The sequence below is a fragment of the Bos grunniens genome, chromosome 10 (assembly GCF_055505025.1).
Source record: "Bos grunniens cultivar Pamir isolate PY7600 chromosome 10, Bosgru_T2T1.0, whole genome shotgun sequence".
NCBI lineage: Eukaryota > Metazoa > Chordata > Mammalia > Artiodactyla > Bovidae > Bos > Bos grunniens.
The window spans coordinates 63,180,103-63,197,603 of record NC_141174.1 but is presented as its reverse complement, the minus strand read 5'-3'; the positions used below and the strand labels follow the sequence as shown (position 1 = coordinate 63,197,603).

At 35.3% G+C, this 17,501-nt stretch overlaps 1 protein-coding gene across 2 annotated transcripts in view; it reads right to left on the bottom strand.

Moving 5' to 3' along the window:
• MDGA2 (MAM domain containing glycosylphosphatidylinositol anchor 2) overlaps positions 1–17,501 on the bottom strand; it is a 919,864-nt gene that overhangs the window by 357,221 nt on the left and 545,142 nt on the right. For both annotated transcript variants that reach the window (XR_015133654.1, XM_086318927.1), the window contains exon 4: positions 7,902–8,098. Coding sequence is in view for 1 of the 2 variants with exons in the window: in XM_086318927.1 (XP_086175053.1) it covers positions 7,902–8,098 (197 nt within the window). In the remaining variant the exon portion in view is untranslated. The remainder of the gene's footprint in view (positions 1–7,901; positions 8,099–17,501) is intronic.

Here is a 17,501-nt window from a genome sequence, read left to right as displayed (position 1 = left end):
GCTAGTGTTTATGTTATCTAAAAATAAAGACTATAAACTAGGTAGTGATAGTAATAGTGAGTTTTTAAAACTTTACTTTTGAGATGATTCCTACACTTTAAAGACCAACAGATATGGTTCAATAAATATAATAATTTATGTATAGCATATCCTAGTTAATTCTTATGCAGATCAGAGCAGCAAAGTGAACATATGAGAAGGACAGATGGGATGGAGAAATAACTTACTGTGACTTCTAGGTCCACCGTCTCCCAAGGTTAAGCTATCATATGAATGCAGAATTATTTGGGTTGAACTAAAATGATTTATATTTTCATGTGAATTTCTATGATTTGTAAAAAGGAATTTTCAGTTAATCATTGTCTAATTGTATAATTAGTCTAATTAGCCTAATTATAACTAATTACATAATTGATGTAAATATGTTCAGTCTTGCAATTAGATGGTGTAATTACAATGCACAAGATGATGTCATGAACATCTTTATAAAAGCTCTGGAGAAATAGCAAGAATACGTGTATTTTGTAAAATTTAAGTACAAGTTTCTTTAATATTCACAAGATTATTTGAAACACATAGATTTAAACTTTTAAAACTACTTTTTAAATAAAGGGAAGCCCCTTACCAAAGGTGATTATTGCCTAATGAAATAATACCCACAACCTGAAACAGTATTGCTATTTTACTTAGAAAAGGAATTTGAACTTTCTTTTAATACTTTCATATATCAATAAAAAGAAAAAAAATCAATTCACACTCATTTTTAGCTCTAAAAGTTAATTTATTTATTTACTTCTAAATAGATAACAATATATGTTGTCCAGCATACCCAGTATTAAGTGAGTGCAAGTATGAAAAGCATAATTATTCCTCTTAGACTTATATGCTTATTAATTCATATCCACCTCAGGAACACGGATCAATTTCATTCTGGAAGCATGATCTATAAAAAGGTACAGTCAAGGTTCTATATTTCTACTGTATGGTAAAATAAATATTCAATTCAAGTTGATATAGTTATTAACTTAGTATGAATGTGCATGTGAGGCAGATGTATCTCATTATCTTAGAAATTCTCTATTATTAAAAACAAGATATTGTTATTGAACAGCAAAACATATATCTTTAAAACAAATGTAATTCTCCAATATTAAAAATAAGCAGATCATGATCTGTCATTCGAATCCATCCACAGTATATATAGTCCCAGTATATCTTTCCAGCTTTGTGGTTCACTGCTGCCCCCATATACCAATCATTATTCCAGCCAACCAGAGGGGTGGCCAATCTTTGAAGATATTACCATCGTTCTGTATATTATACATGCTATGCTTTCCATCTTGAATGTTCTCTTTGATTTCTCCCTGTAATATCAAAGTTAGGAGGAGCCTTGCCTAGTAACCTCTGTATCTCTGATAGAAAGGTGCCTGAACCTTGTATGAAACAGATCTCAATCATTTTTAACTGGATCTTATTTACACTATGTAGCCACAGAGGCCTTAGGGTCTATGAAAATATATCAAAATATCACTGCAGTGCTCCAAAACAAACAAAACTAAAATAGAAAGTTTTTTTTTCCTAATAAAGTACACGTGGCAGTTTTTGGGAAACAACAGTCTAAGAAATCATTAACACATAAGAATACATATACATACACAGTAGCCTGATAAGCAAAAAGAAAAGTATTGGTAAATACCATTCCTATCTTATTAAGAACTACAAAGCCATTACAGGAAGGCAAAAAAAAAAAAAAAAAAAGAAAAACCTCAATATTGGGAAGCATTTTAAAGATACAAAGCAAAGTTAATTTTAAATCTAAAGCAACTATGATATATATCCCAAATAATCGATGCTTTCATTTCAATTACACAATTCTGAATAGTTGCTTAGAAATGTTTGGGTTACCTTTCAATGTAGGGAAAAACTAGATATGATTAACTTTGTAAATTAGAACCTACATAAATTTTTTGTTTTATCATTGTAAAAATAGAGACCACAAGCTGTATCTACTGTGTTCCTTTCTCCTCCTGGATGATCACAGTTCACCATGCTTCCAAATTTCCAGTGCAGCTAGAAGGTCCTAAAGAGAATGCTGTTTGTTATCAAATAAATTCATGGGTTAATACATGTTCTTTCCCTGTAAATAAGTGTTCTTTACATCCTATGTGTCTGTATTATAAAAATGTGCCCTAGAGGCTGGAATGAGCCCTGGAATTATCAGTGTGTTAATTCTAATTTTTTCATACAAGATAACTTTTAGAGAAATCCTGCTTATTCTATAATTCCCTATATTCACAATTATACAAAAGTAGTAATGTTATCATATGTGTCCTCCCCTCCTGAAAAAACTGTGGACTCAAGCAGAACTTCAAAATGGCAACCCTGATGGTCACATATAGAACTCTGGCAGCAACAGGTCGTATATTGTTTTCTAAAAAGCGGGCATACACAGAAAGCCTGCTGCTGCTGCTGCTGCTGCTAAGTCGCTTCAGTTGTGTCCAGCTCTGTGCGACCCCATAGACGGCAGCCCACCAGAATCCCCGTCTCTGGGATTCTCCAGGCCAGAACACTGGAGTGGGTACCCAGAATGCCTAACCAGTTATTATTTTCATACTAGCCCCCACAGATCACATATTTACAGTACCAGATAGTTCAGTAGGCATCTGCATTTGTGTTTCTGCACAAAAGTAAACACACTATGGACCAGTGGAAAAACAAAACCGAAAGCTGGCTTTCCAGGTGGTGCAGTGGTAAAGAACTGGCCTGCCAATGCAGGAGACGCAAGAGACTCAGGTTTGATGGCTGGGTCGGGAAGATCCCTCCAGGATTCTGGCTGGAATACCCCATGGAGAGAGAAGCCTGGTGGGCTACAGTCCATGAGGTCACAAGGAGTCAGATGCAACGGAGTCACTGAGCATGCACGCACCCCTTAACCAAAGAGGTATTTGTTTTAAAGAAACCCTTGAGAATTTCTTAAATAAATGATTAGCTTCCTATCCATTTATGATAAATATCCATATATACATGAAAATACTCTAAGCAGTATCTAAAAAATAAAAAAATGGTATTGAAAAATCTTACATATGCTCTTGAATTTTCATAGAACAATACTACACATGATAGAGAAGTAAAACCACAATGGAGCAGATCAGATTTTTCTTTGCTTGGTATTAATACATTGCCAATATCAATTATCCTTCATTCTATAACTTTAATATCTTAGATTATTCTCAGATTGATCTACAGATTCAACAAAACTTCACTCAAAATCTTATCACACTTTCCACAGAAATCAAGATGATCCTAAAACTTAAGTGGGAATACAAAGAAGTGAAAACATCTAAAACAATTTGAAAAAGATGAACATGGTTAAGGGACTTATTCTTTCTCATTTTAAGATTTGTTATAAATCTATAGAAATTAACACATATAGATCAATGGGACAGAATAAATAGCTCAGAAATACTCTAATACATAGGGGCAATTGATTTTCAATTTAAGTGCCAAGGAAATTCAGTGATGAAAGAAAGACCTTTTCAATAAACGTTGCTAGAACATATGTATATCCAACTGCAAAAGCTGAAGTTCAAATGCTTCCTTACACATAAAAAACAATGCAAAATGGAAAAAAGGACATATATTGGTAAATTTAAATAAATAATGATTATTTCAAAGGACAAAAAAAGTCTTGTTGATTTTAAAATATATGTAGAATTAAAGTACTAGACAAAAAATAGCATAAAATATAAAAAGGGTAAATATTGCTAAGTTATTCTAAAGTTCTATCATTCTTGAAGAAGAGCTAAAGTAATAATTAAGCATGCATGGTGTAATTTTTTAAGGTAACCAATAAAAGGTATTAAGATAATTTTAAAGTTTAGTTAAATAGATGATAAAATGAAATTATTAAAATATCTTATAAACCCAGAAGGCAAGAAGAGAGAGAAGTAAAATAAAAGAAGAGCCTAACATGGTAAAAAAAAAAAAAAAATCAATATTAGTCACTGGATTAAATGTACTAAAAGTTAAGATAGATCCACTGGCTTAAAACAACAACAAAATCTATATTCTGGTTATAAGCAATGTGTTGCAAATATGAAGTTTGAAAGTAAAGAAATGAATATTTATTACCCTCCCCCACCCCCTAAAGAGGCCCACCAACCAAAGGAAAGTGTGTATAGTTAAATTGATGACAGACAAAACAGATGTAAGGCAAGAAACACTGCCAGTAGTACTTTTCTGAGTGATAGCTTGCCAGGAAGATATAATATCAGAAAGATAATACGCTCAGATAATCCACTGCTGCTGCTGCTGCTAAGTTGCTTCAGTCGTGTCTGACTCTGTGCAACCCCATACACAGCACCCCACCAGGCTCCTCTGTCCCAGGAATTCTCCAGGCAAGAACACTGAGCGGGTTGCCATTTCCTTCTCCAATGCATGCATGCATGCTAAGTCACTTCAGTCGTGTCCGACTCTGTGCGACCCTGTGGACAGCAATCCACCAGGCTCCTCTGTCCACAGGATTCTCTAGGCAAGAATACTGGAGTGGGTTGCCATTTCCTTCTCCAGATAATCCACTAAGAAGATATAAACATTCTAATTGTGCAAGTCTAGCAATATATTTTCAAAATATATAAAGCATAAATTGATAAAAATGAAGATGAAAGAGACAAATCCACAGTCACAGTCATAGACATTATCTAAATTCTCTCAACAGCTTTTAGAACAGCAGACACAAAAAATCAGGAAATATGTAGAATACCTGAACAACAAAATTAACAAATATGACCCAACTGAAACTCAACAACTTTGGAATCACAATTTGTGGGTGCATAAGGATCATTCATGGAAGTATATCACAGGCAAGCCTCAACTTCTAAGGACTGAAACTTTCCCACCCAGTGAAATTAGACTAGAAATCAATTAAAAATCACAAGAAAATCATCAACAGTTCAGAAATTAAATACACTAAAACTGATTTAATTTTAATATCATTCTCATTCACATTTCACTAAGCTTTCTTTAGTGGGGAAAAAGAAGTAAGGGTTACAGAGAGTGTTTCAGGATTTACTAATAATTTTAACTATTCCTTGGGCTTCCCTGGTGGCTCAGATGGAAAAGAATCCACCTGCAATGCAGGAGACCTGGGTTTGAACCCTGGGTTGGGAAGATCCCTTGAAGGAGGACATGGCAACCCACTCGAATATTCATGGCTGGAGAATTCTATGGAGTGAGGAGCCTGGTGGGCTTTAGTCCATGGGGTCACAAAGAGTAGGACACAACTGAGTGACTAAGCACACATTCCTTAGTTAAAAATCCAGACATCTTCATGGGAATATTGGCTCAATATATTCACTGAGATTCTTCCATGTGTCAGGCACCATGTGAGTTATTAAAAAGACAAAGTCACTATAACTATTGAGTTTATGTCCAGATATACAAATAAGATAATTTTATAATTTTAGTGCTGTAGAAAAAAAATAAAACCAAAAAAACCCAAAAAAACTGAGTTTTAGGGATGAGTAACTGAAAGGGAAGAGATGTTACTTCAGATAGATCTGTCAGGGAAAGCCTTTCTCAGGTGATGAGTTCTCAGTGTTAAGAAGATCCCTGCCATGTTATCTAAATAGCATTCTAATTGGAGGAATCAAGAACATGCAGACCCCGGGCATGTCCAGAGTGGGTGTGACTAGAACAGTGAATGAGGTATAGGAGGTTAGACAAGCAAGAACAAGGTGGAACAAGATCAAAAATGGTCTTGTAGGCCACAATACTTGGACTTGTGTGCAATATATCAGCTTGTGTGGTATGACAATAACATTTGTCCACGAGAAAGACAACATTCTCTGTGGTCAAAAGTACTTTCCATGTGCTGCTGTTTGAGAGTTTTATCAATCTTGCCTACAAAAAATACATTTAATAATAACAAATTAAGTACATATACAACATGAAAATATTGAAGCATCTCTTGCTTCTACATAATTTTTAAAACAGATATAAATAAACAGCCATTTTAGGAGCAGAGATAAAATAATCAAGTAACCAAAGGCAGGAAAGACATTTTAAAATAGAAGCTAAAATTATATGCTATTGGCAATTATCAGTTACAGCAGGCGAATCCAGAGTACAGAATTTTAAGAACAATTTGTTTCTTAAACACTTTTTTAAGATAATTAATTTGGAGGGTCCAAACAGTAGAGTTCCAAGTACAGTAAAAAGCAGAAAAAGCATGTGTTATGTAGCACATTATAATATTTACATTAAAGAAAGTATCAGTATTGAAATGTTCAAATTAAAAAGTTGCTTTTCTCACAAAGAGTGGGAGAAACATAAAGAAGAGAAAATAAGTAACTTTTAAAAGGCAGAATCAACAGCTACTAGTCTGAGAGCTTCTTTAAGATACGTTCTTTGAGTTGCTAACACAGAAACAGCAACAAATTTAAAGGAATGAATGAAAAATTTGATTGTGCTTATTTAAAACTTTAAAACAAATTCTTAATTGCTTGGAAAACATAAAAGTTTCCCCCAAATTTGGGCAAGACCCATGTGTTTATTTTTAAGTGACAAGACCCTTCTTCAAGTAAGAAGCTGCCTATGGTGCTTCAATACTTAGTGAATATGTGTTTAGAATTGCCTTAGTATGGCAAATATCATGTGAACAGAAAATTATGCTTTCTGAATTTTAACAATATCTATAGTTTAAAGGAAGCTGACAATAGAAGAAACAGATGAAAGGTGATCATTTATTCAGATTTCTAATCCTTAGGGACATCAAGCTACTAAATAGTGTTAACAAATTTTTATTTTGCTAACTAAAAACAGTGAATTTTAGTAAAACTTGCATAATGAACTGAAATATGTATTTAATGCTGAATTTAATAAAAAATGGGATGATGGGAAATTTATAATCTCAGGATAATCTTATATTATTAGAGAGCTGGGATGTGAAATGTAAAAATCTTTAACATTCTGAAGTTAATATATTTACAGTATTTTAAATTTAGTTATATGTTTCTCTCCTTATGGACATTTGATGCCTCAAACTTTAACAGTGTAGTCAGATTCTTGTTTATCTTGTTACCTATATAATTAAAAAAATAATAGTCACAATTACTTTGAAAATTTTTCCAAGTACATTTTTTTTAATTTAAAATCTTTTCTTTGTTAGTTAGGTTTCTGTTCTTTTGTAAATGTCAAAAAATATCTTTATAATTACAGCATTCAAAAATTCCCACAACTTCCATGTCTCCTCAAGAAGCCTTAATTCAATCAACTACACTTCAATAAAATTTTTAAAAAATGCATTACAGAGGAATGTTCCATATTACATGCACTCTATATAAAATTAATTCAAATGTTCTTTTTATTAAATAAGTTTTTGATGACTAAGTATATTAACTTTTATATAATTATGATTCTATTCTTAAACTAAGCCAAAATCGAAAAAGAACAAAGAAAATTTGATAGATTTTTTTCCCCTAAAACCAAATATATTTCAAATACATTTCTTCATTTTCTTAAAGTGAATTTACCATTGCAAATGTGGGAATCAGAATATTTTAAGAAATACTTCTCACAAAAAAGAAAACAAAGCAGACAGCAAATGTATACTTATGGACTTTAGTGTGAAATCTGGGCAAACCTATGGACAAAGAAATATTTAGGATACATTCATTTAACTTGTTTTCAAGAGGTAACTTGATACATGTAACTACTACATGAAAAACAAACAAATTGTTTTTCATTGAGTCCTCTGACCTTTCAACTAAATATATAGTGCTTAAAAAAAAAAAAAACAAACATCTTTTCAAATAGAAAAGTATTTGAAGTATTGCAATGCTGCCAGAGTTAGGAAAGTATCCAGCAGAGTGGGGTGGAAATACTATTACATCAGTTCCTACCTGGGTAAAGAAGGGTTCATAAATCTCAACGCCTTTATCAGATCCTTGTAGCAATACCTCCTGGCCACGTCTCCAGCTGTACCGCACAGGTGGATTGGAATTGGCAACACACCGGAGGAACACTGTTCTCTCATAATAAAACTGTTCTTTAGCTTCACCTATACTTTGATGAACAGTTACTACTGGATCATCCAAATCTAGAAAACATAAAAATAGTGTTATGAGTTATATGGCTTTAAAGTACTGAACATATAAAACTTAACCAAAGATTAATTTTCTTAATTGAATGTATTACTTTTAACTAGACTCTTTTTTATTGAGTTCATTGAAGTCATTTGCATAGAAATTTCCAATGATAGAAGGTAAAGACAAACAATAGTTGCTTCTTAAGATCTCTATTTGCTGAAATAGTACAAATGACTACATATTTCTAATACATTGTCAACAGCCACATAAAACAGAGTTCCAAGAGAGAGATCAGAAAATTCAGGTTAGCCAATGAATTATAGTCATAGTCAACTATGACTATAATAGTCAACCAAGCATCTCAGTTGACTCTTAACTTTACCATACTTCCTTTTCCAATTCATAAAATATATTTTAAAAATAAAATAATATGTTTATAAATTATTATAACCTTTGTAATAAGAAAATATGACCTTGTGCCAGTTTAAATTTTCCTTCATCTCAGATTTTATATTCCACTTTGGCTGATTTAAAATGTACTAGCAGAAGGTACTATTAAAATACATTAATATTTCTATTACTGAATATTGGAACTAAAATTTTGCTGTTTTACATACATCCTAAAGAAGGGATACACAGGAATTAGACTCCTTGATTTCAGACTATACTACAAAGCTACAGAAATCAAGACAGTATGGTATTGACATAAAAACAGAAATACAGATCAGTGGAACAAGATAAAGCCAACGATAACCCCACACACTTAAGGTAACCTAATCTATGACAACAAGAGGCAAGAATATACAATAGATAAAACACACTCTCTTCAATAAATGATGCTGGAAGAACTGGATAGCTATAAATAAAAGAATGGAATTAGAATACTCCCTAATATCATACACAAAAATAAACTCAAAATGGATTAAAGATCTAAATGTAAGGCTAGACCCTATAAAACTCTTAGAGGAAAACAGAGGCAGAACACTCTTGATGTAAATTTGAGCCACCTCCTGGAAAATAAAAACAAAAGTAAACAAATGGGATGCAATTAAACTTAAAAGCTTTTCCACAGCAAAGGAAATAATAGGCAAAACAAAAAGAAAACCCTCAGATTAGAGAAAATATTTGCAAACAAAACAACCAACAAAGGATTAATCTCCAAAATACAAAAACTGCTCATGCAGCTCAGTATCAAAAAAATAAACAACTCAGTCAAAAAATAAGGGGAAGATCTACCAAAAAATAGACACTTCTACAAAGAAGACATCTAGATGGCCAACAAACACACAAAAAGATTCTCAGCATCTCTAATTATTAGAGAAATACAAATCAAAACTACAATAAAGTATCACCTCACATCGTTGAGAATGGCTATCATCAAAATATCTACAAACAATAAATTCTGGAGAGGGTGTGGAGAAAAAAGAACCCTTCTACACTTTTGGTGGGAATGTAAATTGATACACTCACTGTGGAGAAATGTATAGAGGTTCCTCAAAAAAACAAAAATAGAACTATGAGATGACCCATTCCTGGAGATATACCTAGAGAAAACCATAATTCAAAAAGATATTAAAGACATGCACTCCAATGTTCATTGCAGATCTATTTACAATAGCCAGGACATGGAGGCAACCTAAATGTCTATCAACAGAGGAATGGATAAAGAAGATGTGGTACATATATACAATGGAATATTACTCAGTCATTAAAAAGAATTAAATAATACCACTCACAGCAACATAGATGTACCCAGAGAATGTCATACTCTGTGAAGTAAGTCAGAAAGAAAAAAAACAAATATCATGTAATATCACTTATATGTGTAGTCTAAAAAAATGATACAGATAAACTATTTGCAAAGCAGAAATAAAAATACAGATGGAGAGAACAAATGCACAGACACCAAAAGGGGAAGAGGGAGTGGGATGAACTGGGAGACTGGAATTGACACATATGCATTAGTAGGTATAAAATAACTAATGAGTACCTACTGTTTAGCACAGGGAACTCTATTAGATGCTCTGTGAGAAGGGAATCTAAAAATGAGGGGATATATGTGTGATTTACTTTGTTATACAGCAGAAACTAACACAATATTGTAAAGGAACTATACTCCAATAAAAATTAATTTAAAAAAGGGGTATCCATGACGTGTGTGCTTAGTCACTTCAGTCGTGTCTGACTCTCTGCGACCCTATGGACCAGGGCCTGCCAGGCTCCTCTGTCCATGGGATTTTCCAGGCAAGAATACTGGAGTGGGTTGCCATTTCCTTCTCCAGTATCCACGACAGGGTTTAACCTATATTTTCTGGAAACAATTTATGAATATCTTGTGCTTTGTGGTTCACACAGTCTTTATCTCAACTGTGATAAACTCTATCATTATAATGGGAAAGCATCCAAAGACAACAGGTAAATGAATGAAAGAGGAAGGTTGCTGAGTTCCATAAAACTTCATTTACAAATGCATGTGCCACAGCTAGATTTGGCTCATGGGCCACACTCTGCACGGATTACCAACCTCTGATACAGCATATCCCAGGTTCTTAAGAGAAAAAGAAATCAAGGAATGTATTAGCTTTAAAACAATTGTACTGTGTGTTTGAAACTTTCTAAGAGCATAAATCTTAAAAGTTCTTATTACAAGGAAAACAAATTCGTAACTTTGTATGGTGACAGATGGTAACTAGAATTATTGTGGCAATCATTTTACAATGTATGCAAATTGGAATCATTATATTGTATACTTGGAAATAATATAATGCTACATGTCAAATATACTTCAACTAAAATAAACACACACAAAAAGTTTATACTTATGTGTTAAAATAATAAAAAGGCAACTAAAATGTAAAACTAAGTGCTTCCTTAAGGAATCAAAGTAAAGAACAAAATTCCTAATTTACCCCGTTTTTAAAAAGCTTTTTTCCAATATGAATTGTTTGACAGCCCTACTTAGATATCTAGTTTTGCAATATTCTTATTTTTTATCCAACATTAGAATCTTTTCACAGCTACCTCAATGGCCTCTAATTTTAGTAGTGAAAATTTAGAGAACAACTGCTGTTTTTTTGGAAAAGCTGTAGGAACTTTCAGTTTATATTCATTCTATTAGCTGTACAGGAATATATGCCTGGTTTTAATAAGCTGCAGTATTCAAGGATCCCAGCATCATTACCATGAAATGTTTAAAGGTCTTTAAATTCCATCAAATGGTCTCTTATTTGATGATTAGGCTTTTAACATATAAATCAAATCCTACAGGAGACTGATGAGCTGAATTTCATCTCAGTGGCTTGAAAAAAAGGACCGTGAGTCCGTTGTAAGCAACTTATTTTCTCTTGTTCAAAACATAATTTCTATTAGTTACAGTTTCTTTTTAGAGATAAGAACTTTGTTATATTGTTAAAAAAAATCTGAAGCTGGAAAGTTCTGGAACAAAACATATTTGAATGAGAAACAGGGTAACAATGGTAACACTCTTTGGGTTCAAAATAGTTAACAGTATTGTACTTTTCAACTTCCATTCATTGATGCATCCCTAGCTCTTTTCACATTAGGTAGTGGTGTCCATAATTGCAGTCAGAATAGACCCAAGCTGAACAATCCTTTAAACATGCTCTTCCCTGACTTGGATGAGTTTCAGGTGAGAATCCGATCCTATGACAATGGTTTACAAAACACTGTATTGCAGAATTACTTGTTAGATTCACCCATGTTTAGGAATTTCTATTTCAGAAAACTCCAGGATGATTTTTTTTTACACTTAAAAACAAATACGCCACTCAGGGTTACCTTCCTATACAGTATAAGACATTTCTGTCTGTTATTTTTATTACTATTTTAAAAATCTAAAAAGATGTAATAGTGAAAGTAGTAAACAAATAAAACCAAATAAGCCAAAAACAAGATTTCTGTTAGACAAGTCAAATAACGGCATGGCTAAAAAAATATTTTAAGTAAGATTATACATTTATGCACACATACATATATACATATATGATAGTTTAAGTGACATAGAAATATATATCCTTTAAAAATATGTTTAATATCTATTCTTTATATTACTGAATATAGACTGAAGGTGTGTATTTGCTTTAGGTCAGGTTTCTTGGAAGAGAAACTCTAAGACAGAGATATGTGTTCATAAAGTGGAAATTATCTTCAGCACTCATGAGGGATTGAAGGAAGTAGACTGGTTAAGAAGGACAGTGGAATAATACAGCAGTTGCATCTAAGTTTCACAGTAGCTCTAGAGAAGATCTGGAGCCCTGAGGTCCTCCCAAACTGGAGGGGCTGTACTGCCTTAAGACAAGGAAGCTAAATCTTTATACATCAACCCTTTCCCTCATCAACCAGTCCTGGCAAGTGTCCTGTTCTCAACTTTGGAAGGGGCAGTTCTGTCTGGCTTGGGATGATTTATAGAGAAGCAGTTAGCTGACAGTCATCAATGTTAAAAGTTTTAGTGGCTTTCAGAATAAGTGCTTCAGTCCTGAGGAAAGGATCTGGGAGTGCACTTCAGCATCCACTCAGATCTACCTGCCAGATACGAAAAGTCACTGTATCTGAGAAAAGCTATTCCAGGATTCTCGAAAGTCACCTTTCCCGGGGAATCTTGGGATGATAATCATCATCTCCTACTACTATTACCATTCTAGATTGCTCTCATCCTGGGCTGGTACATCCTTTGATATAAGTAGTTTACCTAGTGAGACTACCAGATCTTTGTCACTGGGGATGTTGAGCCCCTGGTAAGCATGCTCTTCTCAAGCTATTAGTGATGTGTTTGTCTGTTTACCACCAAAACTGGGCAACAGAATAGCCAGAAATGGCTCAGTGGATCAACTGGGTAAGGAATATATTCTTACCGCCGTCTTGTGTAACAACAATCTTACCTTCAAGCTGACCATATGGGCCAGTTACTCCTTCCAGGATGGTGATTCCTCTCATCTGCTATTCCTGACACAGGAAGCCTAAAGTAACAGCGGCCAACTCTTGAAGATTAATGGGACTCTTGCAGTGTCATTTAAGAAAAGCTTTTTCCCTTTCTGAGAACTAGAGCATCTAAACTGGCAGAACAGCATTGTGGGGAGGAAAACATAGATTCCCCAAGAGGATCACTGAACATGATGGTAGTAAGTAGGGTCCCTACTTAATTCTGGAACCTATGTATTCCACCAATACCCCCCACCCCCCAAAAAAGAAAGAAGGAAATGGAAATAAAAGCATCATATAATGACGGTCATTGATTTAGGATGTATACTGCATCTCGGAAGATGGCACCCATTCCTTACTGGATATTATCTCTCCAAGACTTAGATGCCTCCTGCAAAGACTATTCTATAACTCTAGTAAGTAAATTTTTTAGGTGGTATTGAATATGATATGACTAGAGATTCTCATAGCAATGTTCCCACTGCTACATCTTAACTGCTATAAAATTTGCTTCTGGTCCCATGGGTGTTTAGGTAGGATCATGTATTAAGAGTAAAACATTCTAAAAGGCTTTTGGTAGGACTGATGCTGGCTAAGGTCAGCAGAAAAGTTCATACTCAGAGTACGCATCAAATTCAATCAAAATGATACACTGTTATTTTCAGGGTAAAAAAAAAAAGCATTCTAATATAATCTACTGGTTGGCATTCTCGATGGATAATGCTTTATCATGAAGAAGTGGTGTCTATTGTTGTCAGATTATATATTCAGTAGTGACATTAGAGGAGAAGGCAATGGCAACCCATTCCAGTACTCTTGCCTGGGAAATCCCATGGATGGAGGAGCCTGGTAGGCTATAGTCCATGGGGTCGCAAAGAGTCGGACACAACTGAGTGACTTCACTTTCACTTTTCACTTTTATGCACTGGAGAAGAAAATGGCAACCTACTCCAGTGTTCTTGCCTAGAGAATCCCAGGGACGGGAGCCTGGTGGGCTGCCGTCTATGGGGTCACACAGAGTCGGACACAACTGACATGACTTAGCAGCAGCAACAGTGACATTAGACAGGCCAAACTTCATGAATAACCAAAATTTAAAACTTATACATAGCCTCTCTCCCTATCATTATAGCTATTCTTTTCATGAGTCTGTTGTCCCAACTATGGGCAGCCAATGACAGAAACTGGTTGGTATCAACTGTCTGCATTACCGTCAACTTCATTATTTTGTGCTGCTTCTATGGTAGGTAATTTTTGGTGCTCATTAGCATGCAATACAAATGTTCAATACTTCATGGCACACCCACAGGTCCATCCGAATGCTTGAACATATCTCCCCTGTTCACTCAAAACAACTGACCAGGTACACTGCCCAAGTCAAAGTTCTATCCACTGAGATAATTTTCTGTTATTACCTGTCTATCAAGGACACCACAGAGTGGAGTTCTCCTGAAATAACAATCCAATTTCCAGCCTGCATACGTGTACTGAGCTGACTCATTATGAAATAAGCTTAGCCTTTTTGCCCTACTATTACCACAAAAGAGACCCTCTATAAGGGTCATTATGATTTTAGAGAGAGAAACTGGGAAAACACTGATAGCTGTTATGGGGGTCTGGGCACTTGCTTGTACAGTGCTCCTGGGCACTCTGGCCCTGGTCATGCCTCATCTTAGATGTACCACTTCCATATGATGATGGACTACTGAGAGCTTGCCCTATTTTATGACTGAGTGCTTGGTAGATATGACAAAACCCAATGCATGACTGGTATTTCAGGACACTGGTCTGAAAATTACCATGTTCAACAATTGAATAAGGAGTCTTGACTTTTTATTAGATCACCATATTCAGCCTCCTGATTATCCATCTGTTTTAACTGTGTATATGGGGCAATACCCTTGTTGACTATCCACTTATTTTGCCCCAAGGGATGCTATGTTCTATCGACCATCTCTAGAGCTCTCTGTGGGCTCCATACATGTGCTAGTGGTAGAGAATCCACCTGTCAATGCAGGAGACTAAGAGATGCAAGTTAGATCCCTGGGTCAGGAAGATCCCCTGGAGTAGGACATGGCAACCGGCTCCAGTATTCTTGCCTGGGAAGTTCAATGGAGGGGATGCAAAGAGTTGAACACAATTAAGCAACTGGGCACATGCACATGCACACACACACACACACACACACACACAGAGCTCTCTGTGAGTCTAGTGCACTGGATGCATTTGAACTGTCACCTCCCCACTATTATTCTGTAATTCCAGCATCCCATTGGTATCAGGAAGACCAATTCTGTAATAGCATCTCCTACTATGAACATTTGTCTGCAAAGAACAGTCACCCCTAAGTCTCAATGATGCCTGCATCTCAGTCATCAGCACATTCCTATTGATATAATAAATGTGGTGTCTTTTGAGCCTTTACATAAAATGTACTGAGTTGATGACATTGTTAGGCTCTAACTAGTAAATTCACTCTAGCATGCTTACATATGGGTCTTTTGATCTCATTTTATTCTATATACACAGTGTTTGTGGCACATATACTTCTTTTTGTGGGCTCACTGCTTTCCTCAAGCTTCCAAACACCATCCTAACATCAGCAACTATCTCCTGCTATCCCGGCTAGGGTCTTCAACTTATATCATGGGAGAATACTCCCACATTAGTAAGCTCTTATTCTTTCTCTCCATTTGATCTTATTCTCCATCTCTAATCTTAGTCTGTCTTACTGTCAGCCCCACTTGGTAGAGCAGCCTCAGGATCCTATTCCCTGTGTACTCTCTTGATTCTTACTAGCAAATATTGGATAGGGTCTGCAGCTCATTTGAAGGATAGCATAGGCTCTTCCTCTCCTTTAGAAACCAAGCATTTCCACGCCAGATCATGTCATCTGTTGACCCTACATGCTAATTTGCTGGTAAGAAATGAAGGTGAGGATATACCCTAACAAGGGTATATATTACCACAAAAGGAAGAAGATTCTGCAACATCTTTAAGCGGGATGGAAGTCATACCCTCCAATTGGAAGAAATGGTACACTTATGTAGGTCCACAATGTTTAAGAAAATCTAGGTTTTCAACATTTTTTGAGACCATAAACTCAGATACAGCCCACCTCTCCAAGTCAGGGTTCTACTTATTTCCAGCTGGGGTTCAGATCCTGGCTTGGCCAATTTGCTGAGGCTGAGGATTCACACTTCTCTGGAACTCTGCTATACTTTTAAATAAGTTCTAAGCCTTATTATCAGCTTTTATAACCTCTGGCTAAAGAAGATAAGACTTTCTTTATATTCTATAAAGAGACTTTCTTATCCTCACATATCACCTTCAACTCATGATTAATCACACTCAGTCTTTTATTCTTTCTCTTCACTGTATAAATAGAACTTAGCAGAAATGGATTATATTGTACTTATTACTTTCCATTGAATTCCTCAAAAGCCAAAGATATTGAATTCACAGAGCATTACCTTCCATTGGTACACATCCTTGTTCACCATCTGTGAAGGTTTTAACAATCTCACTTCTATAGCATTCAAAGGCTATCCACGGTCTACCTACCACCAGCAGTGGGATCCTCACTGCCAGCTGGTTAGTGAGCTGATGAGTGATCTAACATCCTGTTTTAGACTCTACTTCCTCAGACCATCTAGAATTATTCCTTGAAAATATGATTCTCTGATGAAGATATGCTTTCAGGAAATTTACAGGGTAGTGTTCTCAGGATCAATTTTTGTGATTATGTGCAGAAAAGAAAAAAAGGGGGGAAGATAGCATTAGGTAGTGAGGGGAGTTAAACTGTGATACATCACTACAAAGTCTCCATATGATCCAGAGGAGCTCCAGAATTGAGATCTCTTTCAGAGTTGTCCTACAAAGGATAATGATCAGTCACTAGATTAGGCCTGGTAGGGATGAGGCTAGAAGGTGGGTTAGGCAGCTGAGGTAGTTTCATGAGAGGGATTCACTTGAGAGTCACTATCTTCCAACACTCCCAGGATATACAGAGTACCGGCTATACTGTTTCACAGTAGATAACTTTCTACATTTACTCATCATCAATTTTCAAACTAGTGGCTTAGATACTCTTACCAAACCACGTTGGGCTATCTTACATTAATGATGATATTTTACTGGCATTTATTTCTTCTCCTTACTTTTTTTTAAATTTTATTTTATTTAACTTTACAATATTGTACTGGTTTTGCCATATATCAAAATGAATCTGCCACAGGTATACATGTGTTCCCATTCCTGAACCCTCCTCTGTCCTCCCTCCCCATATCATCCCTCTGGGTCGTCCCAGTGCACCAGCCCCAAGCATCCAGTATCGTGCATTGAACCTGGACAGGCGACTCATTTCATATATGATATTATACATGTTTCAATGCCATTCTCCCAAATCATCCCACCCTCTCCCTCTCCCACAGAGTCCAAAAGACTGTTCTATACATCAGTATCTCTTTTATTGTC